Source organism: Lolium perenne, chromosome 6 (assembly GCF_019359855.2).
Source record: "Lolium perenne isolate Kyuss_39 chromosome 6, Kyuss_2.0, whole genome shotgun sequence".
NCBI classification, from domain to species: Eukaryota; Viridiplantae; Streptophyta; class Magnoliopsida; order Poales; family Poaceae; genus Lolium; species Lolium perenne.
In genome coordinates this window covers 263,147,481-263,159,593 of record NC_067249.2, presented here as the reverse complement: position 1 = coordinate 263,159,593, position 12,113 = coordinate 263,147,481, and the positions used below count along the sequence as shown (strand labels likewise).

The window sequence follows — 12,113 nt, the reverse complement described above, 5'->3', positions numbered from 1 at the left end:
TGCCTGTCCCGGCAGCATTAACATCGAGGAGGAGCCGTTGTTCGCTCAGGAGTTGACGCAAGCCGCAGCTGCACAAGCTCGAGGTCGCCGCGTAAGCAAAAGAACCAGCAACTACACGGAGAAGGAGGACAAGGTGCTCGTCGATGGATGGTTGACCATCGGGCAAGATGCATTGACGGGTGCCGAGCAGAAGGGGACCGCATTCTGGCGCCGGATCTATGAATACTTTCATGAGCATCGCAAATACGGACTGGAGCCATTTGAGAGCGACCGCAGCGACATATCGCTCCAAAAGAGGTGGGGAACAATTCAAACGGAATGCAACAAATTCCAGGCGGCGTATGATCACGTGAAGCGGCTACCCGTTAGCGTCATTGGCATCAAGGACTTGGTATGATTCTTAACCTCAACATATTCATCCAACGTTTGCACATATGTTTATCGTTCTTGTCTCGCTTTGCTCTAGGTGTGGCAAGCTTTGGATTGGTACAAATCGGTAAATGGAGAAAAGACCTTTGCCTTCCCTCATTGTTGGAAGATACTCCAAGGCACCCCCAAGTTCCAGGAGGGGTACGAGGGGTACATGGCGACCTTGACTGGCAACAAGACCGCCAAAGATCCGACGGTCATTGACCTTGATGGTGGCCAGCCTTGCGGTAGCTCCGCTTCTCGTGCAAGTCGTCCTCGCGGCCACAAGGCAACCAAAGCTGACTTGAAGAGTGATGCCTCGTCCATGTTATTGTTTGGCACTTTGAAGGAGCTGCATGCCGATAGAGAGGTGTCCACGGACAAGAGGGATGAGAGAAGGCGCCGGGAGAAAGATGAGGACAGGAAGAACTACTTCGATGTCCAAAAGAAGAAGCTTGAGATAGAAGAGGTCAAGGCCAAGACCAAAGCTAGAGAAATTGAGCTCAAAGAGAGAGAAATTGAGCTCACAGCACTGGCAAGGGCCCAAGAGGTGGAGTTGAAGGCGAAGGAAGTTGAGCTCAAACGCCAAGCCGAGGACAACCTGATCATGAACGCCGACTTGACCAACATGAGCGAGGCGAAGAGAGCTTGGTTCGAGAAGAGGCAGAAGGAGATCCTAGAGCGTCCAAATTGAGTTGATAATCTCAATTTGTAATTTTTATATTTGTTCGAACTATGGCACATTTTATTTCTTTATCATGCAACATTTTATTTGATATTATTTTATGCTATTTGATATTATTCTATAATTGTTAGATATTATTTCTATATTTGTTACATACTATTTATAAGTATGTGTGGCCAGATGGCCTATTTCCCAAAGAAATACGCCAAATGGCCAAATGGGTGGCCGCTGCGTTGGGCGCAGCGTGCGACCCAAACGGACACGCGGACGCGGGGCGCTGTCCGCGTGTCCGGCCGGCCACGCAAACGGCCCAAAACAGACGGCCCAGCGCGTCCGTTTGGGTCTTAGGGCATCTCCAACCGCGCGACCCAAACCGCGCCCGCGCGTCCGTTTGGGTCGAGCCGGACAAAAACGCGGCCCAACGCGGGGACGCACCGCAAAAGCGGACGGCCGCGGAGTCCGGAACGACGCAAACCCGGCCCAAATCTGGGCCGGGTTTGCGTGGCCGCGGATGGCACGCGGCGTCCTCGCGTGTCCGCCTCGTCCGCGTGGCTGGCCCACTGTCGGTGCCCAGTCCTATTAAATGTGGATCGGGAAGGGGACTGTCCCTATCCAGTCTCCACTCTCTCCACTCCGGCCGCACGCCCGAGCTCGAAGCTTCCGCGCCGCCATGGCCCCGAAGCGCGAGTTCCAGCCGTCCGCCAACGACCACGAGGCCGGCAGCAGCCGGCCAGTCGCGCCGCCGGCGTTCGCAATGGGGCCGCCGGCGACGCCGTACGCGACCGGATCTACGTCACCGTAGCGGTGGCGCAGATGTTACGGGACGCCGGCGTCCCAATGCCGTGGGGGACGTGCACCTCCCCACGGCCGGCACCCGAGCCCAGATCGGGTTCCGGTGCCGCCCATCCCGGCGTCCGGCCGCGCCCGCGTTGCGGAGATCCGGAGGCGCGCGCGGCTGCCGGCGGACCTCCGGCAGACCCCGCTTACGGCGACGCAAGTCCCAATCGGGACTTGTGGTTCGAGGTGGAGCACGATGCGCGCCGGCACACGTGCTTCACCTCCGCGACGGCGCGGCCTCTCGCGCAGCCACGCACACACCGCAAGGCGGGCTGGCCGCCGCCCGGCGGCCTCTACATCGGCGAGCAGCCCCGTGCCCGAGCGGAGGAGGACAACCCGGAGCTGCGGGCGGCGCTCGCGGCGTCCCGCGAGCAGAGCGATCTCGACGAGCTGGCCAAATGGCCGCACCTCGCCGAGACGCTGCGTGCCTCCGCGCTGGAGGAGGCGGCCAGGAAGGCCCGGGGAGGACGCCCGGGCGGAGGCGTGGGCCTTCCTCGAGCCGGCGCACCGTCGAGGAGGAGGCAACGCGTCGGCGGCGCTCCGGGAGGAGGAGGTGCGCCGGCCGCGCGCCCGGCGGAGGAGGAGCGCTCGCCACGCTCCGGCTACAGGTGGAGCTGCAGGCGCCGCAGCGGAGGAGCAGCTCCGCGGTGAGTCCGCGCGGAGGGCACGGCTGCGCAGGCCGGCGAGCCCGCCGAACCCGGACTCCGCCTGGGAAAGGGCGCAGTGGTCGCCCTGGCCGGAGTCCCCGGTGCCCTCCGGCGTTTCGAGCCGGAACAGCGCGTCGCCGCCGGGGGGCGTCGTCGTCATCGACGCCGACGACGACGAGTACTACTGGGGGTAGTACTGCCGGCGGCCACCGCGTGCTCGCAAACCCTGGCTAGGGTTTGCTTTTTTTTTTAGTTTAAAGCTCATATAGGGCCTTCTTTTGTGTAAAATTTGCCCAAAATAGGGCTAAGTTTAATGACCAACTAGTTTAAATTTATGTTTTGTTGTTTTCCTTTTTTATTTTTATTTTTGTTTTATTTTATTACAAATGCGCTGCGTCCGCGCGTTGAGCGCGGACGCGTGACCCAAACGGACACGCGGACGCGGACCGCTGTCCGGGTGTCCGCTTGGCCACCCAAACGGCCCAAAACGGACGGCCCAGCGCGTCCGTTTGTGTCAGCCGGTTGGAGATGCCCTTACGGCGTCCATTTCAGGGTCGATCTATCTCCTGAACCAGTGGCCGAATGGATGGTTGAGCAGGAGCTAGTGAAAATTGACCTTTCGGATGACATGGAAAAGGCTGGATAACGTTGCTTATACGGCACATAAATCTTAGTGCATACATACATGACAGACCACTCCTTTCTATATGTAGAAATAGCATATTTGACATTCACCTGTGACACAGGTTTGGTTTCCATTGAATCTTTGCATAAATGCCCAAACTGATATTTAAGTAAATCTTAGTGATCTTACATACCATTATTTTCTCAAGCTTGATCATTAAAGCTCAAGCAGTAATATATTTTTTGAGAACCCCCGCGTCGCCCCCCGCACCGGGCGACTCGGGCGGAACCCTAGCGCCGCCGCCACTACCTCCCCCTCCTCCGATCTCCCTCCTCCATGCCGCCGCCGGCGCGCGCGTGCGGGCAAAGCTCGTGTAGCTCTCGGTGGCGGCAGATCTCCCTCTCGCGTCGCGCGCGCGGAGGTGGCGCTGGATCTACGGCGATGACATCGGCCGGCGGCGGGCTGGTCGGTGGCCAGCGTGGTGGGATCCAGGGTGGGATCCGGGGCGGCGGCCTCGGGCGGCTGTTTTTGCGGCGCGTCGCGCTGGCTGCCTTGGCAAGGGCTGCAGTGGCCGGGTGAGGCTTCGGCGATGCGGCCGGCGGCGGGGGTGACTCCGAAGGCTGCGGATCCGGCTTCTTCGTTGACGTGGTCGTGCCTGGTGGTGGTCGGTGAGTCCTCTGCGCCCCCTCCTTCCGGCGGCTCACGCTTGTTTTGAGGGTGGCGGCGGATGACTCGGCGACGGGTCTGTGGTCGGTGGCGGCCTCCTCTTCCGCCGATGAGGTCGACCGGCGGGCGGCGGCGAGGGGGCATGTTGCTCTGCCTTATAATGGTGGCAGTCCTAGGGTTTCTCTCGCGCCAAGTGAAGATCGTTCGGATGCTTCTTCCCACCTAGCTTGCTGGATTGTCGTGTTCCGGAAGGTCCTGCCGGCGAAATTCATTGTGCGATCAATGCCTGAAGATTGCAGGATTGGGTGTTTTCGGTCGAGCGCATCCATGTTTTTTATCTGACCGTTTGGTTCCAGAGGGAGCGCTTCGAAGCTCTGCTGGCTATTAATATCATGGAGCTTGTTTTCTTTCCATGGTGCTGGCGGAGAAGGTCATGAAAGTCAAGATTGGTGGAAGAGCAATGGTGGTCGGATCTTGGTGGTGAGATGGAAATGGCTTGGTGTTCCGGGCTTCACAGCATCGGTATGAAAGTGGGGGCGACAACACATGTGAAGTTCAGAGTCCTACCTTTCAGGGTGAAACCCAATATCTGCCCTTAACTGGTTGTGCCTGGCAATGACCTTGTTGGAGGCATTGTTTTGAGAGCGGGGACTATATTCAGGGTGAAAACCTAAGATCTTTGATCGGGCGACTACGGTGTTAGAGCACTCTTCCCTTCTTGAAGGCGTCGTTTTTGGAGAGTCTGTATTTCAGGTGTTGTCTTGGCGGTGGATGTATTGCTGTTGTTAGGCCCGAGATACTGTAGCGAGACTTTTGTTTCTTAGTTTTTTTTTTCTTTTTTTGGTTGTGTGCATCCGTAGTGCCATTAGGGTGGTGCGTTGTTGCAGAGACTGGGTGTAATTGGTATCTTTTGATATTAATATATTCCCTTTATCGAAAAAAGGGATGATCTAATAGTCAAGGTTTCAATATCTGAAGTGGCAACTGTGGATAGAGATTTTTTGTTAGGATCTTCAGAAAATCAAGTGGTTGACAAAGAGGGGAAAAGCTCATGTAATTACAGGATGCAGGAAACGTGTATCTGTCGATCTCTTTTGCATGGGGTTGCTGTTACTGTCATACTACTATGAAACGTTCTGTAATTGGATCTCTCGTGTACCACTCACCCACATTGTGCGCGCCACTGAAAATCGAGTAAGTGCAACCTCTTTCTTTTCCAATAAGTTGGACCTCTAGGATAATATATCTAAGCCTTCAGTGGATCCCAGATCAAAAGACATGTACCTGATTTGATATCACAAGTACTACTGCTCTCCTACTTCGTTAACAAGTTTCACATGTGGTGCCAAAGGGATCTATATTGCTCTACAGACAAGCAGCAAACTATGACACATGACACCTATATTTGCGGGAGCTGCGAGACGATCCACGAGACAAGGCATTGCTGCTTTCGCATCGCTTACCAGAACCTATCTTTGTTCACCGAGAGATAGCCCGACATGACCTTTCCTCCGGTATTCCTCATCCCGTCGATGAGGTAGCACCAGGTTGATCCCAGGGCTCCAATGAAGAAATCTGCTTTGGTGGCCATGATGAAGTTGACGAGCGGGTTGTTCGTGCCAGTCTCGCGGCCAAGGCTAGCTTCGTATGCCGCCATGGTCATGTTGCCGTCTTGTCGCGTCACGTTCGTGAAGTAGAAGTTCCAGTTGGGGTAGATCTTAGCTCTGTCGATGACTTCCTGCATTTTTCAACAACATTAGAGTTGAGTTTTAGAGCAACTGCAGAAACAAGCATTGTGTTAACACACCGAGTGGAGGATGTAAACTTGCCTGCATTTCTGTTGAGAGCCAGATATTCCTGAGACTCGGAAACTGTCTGCGGAGCCGGGCAGCCAGCTCCATGTATTTGTCGAAGCCAGCCACTGTCATTTCACAAGCCTTGTCTCCCATCCTTACATTTTTTCGATAAAGGGAATATATTAATATCAAAATGATACCAATTACATCCAGCCTCTGCAACAACGCACCATCCTAATGGCACTACGGATGCACACAGCCAAAAAAAAGAAAAGAAAACTAAGAAACAAAAGTCCCGCTACAGTATCTCGAGTCTAACAACAGCAATACATCCACCGCCAAGACAACACCTGAAATACAGACTCTCCAAAAACGACGCCTCCAAGAAGGGAACAGTGCGCGAACACCATCGTCGCCCGATCAACGATCTTAGGTTTTCACCCTGAAGATAGTCTCCGCTCTCAAAACAATGCCTCCAACAAGGTCATTGCTGAGCACAACCGATTAAGGCGGACCTTGGGTTTTCACCCTGAAAGGTAGAACTCTGAACTTCACCTGTGTTGTCGCCCCCACTTTCATACCGTTGTTGTGAAGCCCGGAACACCAAGCAAGTCCCTCAACAACGCGGAGACTTGAACCTCCCTTAGGTAGTCCTCCCCTCCGGCCTTCATGAACTTCTCTTCTTCCGACTTTCATCATGGATCCAAAGTCACTTGATGTCAACACAGAAAAAGAGCTTCGCGCCGCTCCCTCCAGAACCAATCGGTCGGAATAAAAGCATGGGTGCGCACGACCGAATACCACCGATCCAGCAAACTCCAGGCAAAAAGCACTGTTACATTCGCCGGCGGAGCCTTCCGGAACTCAACACTCAGGCTAGATCACGAGTCCAGGCCTCCGGTAGGTCTTCCTCTTCACGCAAGAGAGACCCTAGGACCACCGCCTTTATTCAGGTCGGACCCCCACGTCGGCGACCATCCCGGGCTGGCCACTCCAACCCTCCACCGGCGACTCCGTCCCCGGCTTCCAAGCATCTCCATCTCGCCGCCGGAACGCGGTGATAGATCGATAGATCCACCACCACCAACCGCAGGCCAACCCTCTCCGGCGAAGAAGAGGGCCACCTCCACCGTCTTACCCAAGGCTGCTGCCCCGGGCGACCTCGTGTCGCGGGTGAAGCCCGAGATCGCCTCCACTCACCGGCGAGAGGCGGGGGGAAATTGGCGCAGGCCATGAGCCTGGCCGCCGCCCACCACCAGCCCCTGTCGGAGTGCTTCGGAGAGCCGACGGGAGGAGGGACGCCGCAGCCCTGGCCGCCCCCGCCCATCCCATCCATGCCGGCCGAGGGAGAGCCGACGGGAGAAGGGGGCGCAGCGCAGGCCGCCGCCGCCCAACCCATCCGCGCGCCCGCCATGCGTCAAGGAAGGGGATCCGGCCGCCGTCCACCAGGCGTCGACGAGGAAGGGCCCCCGCCGCCGCCACGCCCCGAGGGTCTTTGCCCCGGCGGCGCTAAAGGCGACGGCGGCGGCGTTTAGGGCTGGGGAGTTACGGGAGGGCTGCCTCCCATCCTTACATGCATGCTGAGAAGAGGCCTGGGTATATATGGTTCATGCTCCGACCACACAAGACGTTCGATGGCAGATTCAGTTCTGCCGGTAATGTTATCCTGCAATAGTGACATCTTTTGATACCAAATCTAACTAAGGAAGCAGCCAAAATAATCAAATTAGATGAAAGCTTTCGTAGCACAAACTTCGGGTGGATCACTCTGAACAATCTCAAGAACCAACTTTGCTGCCTGCATGCCGAATGCAGAATGCCTAGCCACATTCAGTACTCTGCACGTATACTCAGTCCGGAACCTCATCAGGTATCTTACTGCCTGCAGGGAAGTTTCAGGTATGGTGAGATTCAAAGAGACACTGGCTAGTTAGAACTTTACGCTGTTGCGTTTAACTTGAGCCGTGTTATAATCTGCATGTATTGCTAGCAGGGAACTGGACTTCATGTAGGCACCTGTGCAATCCACCATCTCCTATCCATTTTACGGTGACTTTTAATCAATCTCCCATGTATATCAGTTGTTGGTTGAATAAATTTCCAAGGTTCCCCCCACATCCTGGAGAATAGCGATCGTAAAAAGAAAGTGAATTGATAGGAAAAACTCATACAGCTAAGTAGCATGGTGTTGCTATGATACATTTCATGGAGTTGATTTTTTTCGATAAAGGATGCTTTCATTACTTCTATAAGCAATTACATCCAGCCTCTGCATAACCAGGATGCACACAGCCGTTTATGTTGTCTCAGGTTCGAAAAAGATAAGAGCAAAAACTAGGCGAGATACATATCAAGATGAAACATATAACGCCTAAGAAGTACGTGGGGCATCTATCCGTAGACTATGCTGCCACCCATGTTGGGAAAAAGTATCCCTCGCCGTAGCCTTCAACCGTGTACAGACCTCCGTAAACAGGTCTCGGTTCTCCACTCGCTGAAGAGGTAACCACGAACGGAGAATACCTGTACATCTGTAGATGACCTGCAACAAAGAGCAATTTATATCATTAAAAATCTTGTCATTTCTACATAGCCAAAGCGCCCAGATAAATGCTAGCGCCCCCACCCTAAGAAGCAACTTAAACCTTGAATCGACACCATGAAGCCAATTACCAAAGACATTGGCAACACTAGTCGAAGGATACAGGGTAGACGCTACTTGGATGACTGACCATATAGATCTCGCGAACTGGCACTGGAAGAATAAGTTCTTGATTGTTTCATCCTGATGACAGAAAACACATCGAGTACTCCCATGCCAATTACGCTTAACAAGATTGTCTTTGGTGAGGATTACCCCTCGACGAAGATACCATCCAAAAATTTTAATTTTTAATGGTATCCTCATCTTCCAAATCTTTTTATTATTATCAACTGGTAAATCAGAAAGAAGGATCGCGTTGTAGAAAGATTTCACAGAGAAAGCACCATTGGCATGTCGGTTCCATCTAAATTCGTCCGGTTCGTCCGATAATTGAATATCCCCGAGCCGTTGAATTAAGGTATTTCATGCCGCAAGTCTTTGTCCAAATAAAACCCGTCTGAACGTCACATTCGGGGGTGAGGTAGCCATTACGGTAGCAATGGTATCACCTTGACGACGAGCAATCCTATAAAGAGCTGGATACTGTTCACTTAGGGGTGCATTGTCAAGCCAAGCATCTTCCCAGAAACGTATTTGTGCTCCATTTTTGATTGAGAAAGTGCCATGGCGAAAAAATTCATTTTTTGTCGCCATTAGCCCGGCCCAAAAGTGAGAATCCCCTGGTTTCCAAACCATTTGGGATAGTGTCTTCGAACCGATATACTTTCGCCGAAGGATAGTCTGCCAAGTCCCATCCTCAGTGAGGAGCTTAAACAGCCATTTTCCCAATAGGGCCGAATTCTTGACTGCCAAATCATGAACTCCAAGCCCACCTTGGTCTTTGGGACTACAAACTATACTCCACTTAACCAGTCGATATTTCTTTTTCTCGCTGTCCCCTTGCCAAAAGAATCTGGATCGATAATAGTCGAGTTTATGCAGAATTCCTTTTGGTAGGATGAAAAATGATAACATATACAGTACCATATTTGTGAGTACTGAATTAATGAGTACCAATCTTCCACCTAGGGACAGCAACTTGCCTTCCCAACTACTAAGGCGTTTTTGTAGTCTTTCTTCCACTAATTTCCATTCCGCGATTGTAAGTCTCCGATAATGAATCGGAATACCCAAATAACGAATCGGAAATTGGCCTTGCCCACAACCAAACAACTCTGTGTACAGAGTCATATCATTTTGGGCATCACCGAAACAGAATAATTCACTTTTATGGAAATTGATTTTCAATCTTGACAATTGCTCAAAAGCCGCCAAGATTAATTTCAAATTTTGAGCTTTTTCAAGATCATGATCCATAAATAGAATTGTATCATCGGCATATTGAAGTATAGATAAGCCACCATCAACTAGATATGGAATCACTCCTTCAATCTGGCCATCAGCCTTAGCCCGCTCTATGAGTATAGCCAGAATATCCGCTACAATATTAAACAACATCGGTGATAACGGATCCCCTTGGCGTAACCTTTTTCGTGTTTGGAAATAGTTCATGGAGTTGATAATCACATTGTAACGGTACCTAGGTATTTTTCCGACCCATATTTGCTTGGAGGTGTAATTCTCATTCACTTTCACAGTATCATTATCCCGAGAGTATTTACGTTGCATGAGCTCAAAAGCACGCTTCCGGCAGTCTGAAGATGTTTCAGGAAAAAAGTAGCATGACCAGCTAGATCTTGAGAGGCCTGAAAGAAAACATCAAAATTCAGTTACACTTTGTGTACAAGATGAACAACTTGTAGTAGCACAACATATCTCAGATTATTGTACCACCACCTTTGCAACCATCGTGGTCGGCTCGATTATAGTAGCTTGTCACCAGAATCCTTTTCTCTTTCATGGCAATGGCAAGGAGCCCTGACATTGCAGCGAGCTGCGCACCGATACCAAATCCAGGGAGCCTCTCCCATCCCGCAACCAGAAACCGAAGGCTGGGGTCGCTGCAGTTTGGAGGATGCTGATGAACCCATAGGTCTCTCTGCACTTGTCTGGTCAATGGATAGTTGTCTTCATCTGATCCTGCAATCTTTCAACAGTTTTTCATTGTAAATTTAAAGATAGATTTGTGTATCTGAAACACTAGTAACAAATAGAAATTCAGGCAAGTTTCACACACCCAAGGTGGATATGGTCTGTCAGACTTGGCACTTGTCCTGAAACGCATTGGCTCCCCATTTTCTGAACGATTCCTGTTGAACAGCTCAAGCCCAAGTGACCCTCTCCATAATGTCCAGTGAGGAAACGCGCCGTCGTCGCCGTAACCGTCGAACACCCTGTGTTTGTCCGAATCACGTCTGCACTCTTCGAGATGAGGTGGATGCGGTGTGGCTGAACCGTGCAGCACTGGATCACCACCGGTGGCATTCAGTGAAGAGCTCCAGGCATTGTACAGCTGTATTACACTGGATGCGTCGCTGTTCTCGCTTATTCCGGCTGCCCCTGCATTTTGTTGCAGTAGAATTGTGCCATATGCTGCAGTAGCTCCATCTGCTCAAAAGCAGTTAAGCAGAGAGGGCATCCAAATAAATATATGCAATTATGAGAAAAGCAAGTACCAAACACATGCCCATGCCAGGGTTGTAAAAATACAGGGGAGGGTGATAACAGTACAGTGCAGTAAAAATGCTCGTACGTGCAAGGATTACCATGTCGAGGCAATGATGAATTCCTCAGGATTGAGCGGCGCAACGGCGGATACACCGGTTGGATCAACGGGATTTGGATCACCGGAAGGAGAGCGGCGCCGAGGAGGTACAAGGTGCAGACACCGCAGAGGAAGCCCAGCACCCATGTCTTGCAAGGAGCAGAGCCCCCGGCCTGCAGAGCCCTCCTGGAGATGAGCCTCTCCAGGTTCTTGCCGCTGCTGCCGCCATGGCCAGTGCTGCTGCTCAACATTCTGAGCTAGGCCTACAAAGAAACCCGCCGACAGTGCCTGGTAGAATCAACAGAAGATAGATTCAGTAACACGCACAAAATTCAAGTGTGCGCATGGGATGACGAACAAATACACGGACAGAAACTTGCAGACCGGAACTGTTCAATCCAAGAATTGGAGAGGCTGGGCTGAGAGAGGAAGAAGAGACAAATACTACCAACTGCAGACCTCTATATCCCTCCTCCTGAATCTCCCTGCTATGAGTTTGTCCGTCTCAACGCGAGCGACACATTCGCAGCTCGCCGCCGGGAGAGCTGAGCGAAGCGACGGAAAGGCAGAAGGATCCTTGACCCGGATAAAGATTCTGAATTCATTTTCTGGGGAAGAAACGAGGCGCTAGCTGCTAGCTGCAGGTCTCGGTACTGGAAATCACGCGACGAGTCATAGAAAATGAGAAGTAAACTCGCGAGGAAGATTCGTGCGTCGTTACGATCCATAGTTTAAGTGCCAGTGGAGTAGTGTAGCAGAAGTATAGATGTAAAAAAACGAATGCCGAGTTTTAGTTCATCTTGGTCAAATCTCTCTCTCCGAGTCTTAGTTCTTCATCTGTGCAAGCATCGAATGCGCAGTTGTTTTTTCCCCTTTTTTTCTGGAGAGTGAAGAAGGTCACTTACCCGTGGCGGCGTGGCCTTGCGTGAAGAGGCCGTGCTTTGCTTGCCTGGAGTTTGCTGTACTGTTACACATACACTCGACTCGTGCCACCGTTAATTTCCTTTTTAGATCAACAGGTAGAACCTCCATGCTTCCATTGATTAAATCAACGAAACCAACATTTTAGCCGGATGTTCAAGTTATTACAAAACTAGCGTTTGGACAGCAGTCACTGCATAACTGCATAAGTATCTGAAA

General features: G+C 51.8%; 1 protein-coding gene across 1 annotated transcript; it reads right to left on the bottom strand.

Moving 5' to 3' along the window:
• Positions 1-5,194: 5,194 nt before the first annotated feature.
• LOC127309849 (uncharacterized) lies at positions 5,195-11,574 on the bottom strand. The gene is made up of 9 exons (XM_071821856.1): positions 10,975-11,574; positions 10,446-10,816; positions 10,106-10,355; positions 9,849-10,014; positions 7,681-7,783; positions 7,418-7,546; positions 7,225-7,330; positions 5,698-5,810; positions 5,195-5,606 (listed from the first exon to the last, which is right to left on the bottom strand). The coding sequence occupies exons 1-9, from the start codon at positions 11,222-11,224 to the stop codon at positions 5,328-5,330; spliced, it is 1,767 nt and encodes a 588-aa protein (XP_071677957.1). The 5' UTR covers positions 11,225-11,574; the 3' UTR covers positions 5,195-5,327.
• Between the last annotated feature and the right edge of the window lie 539 nt (positions 11,575-12,113).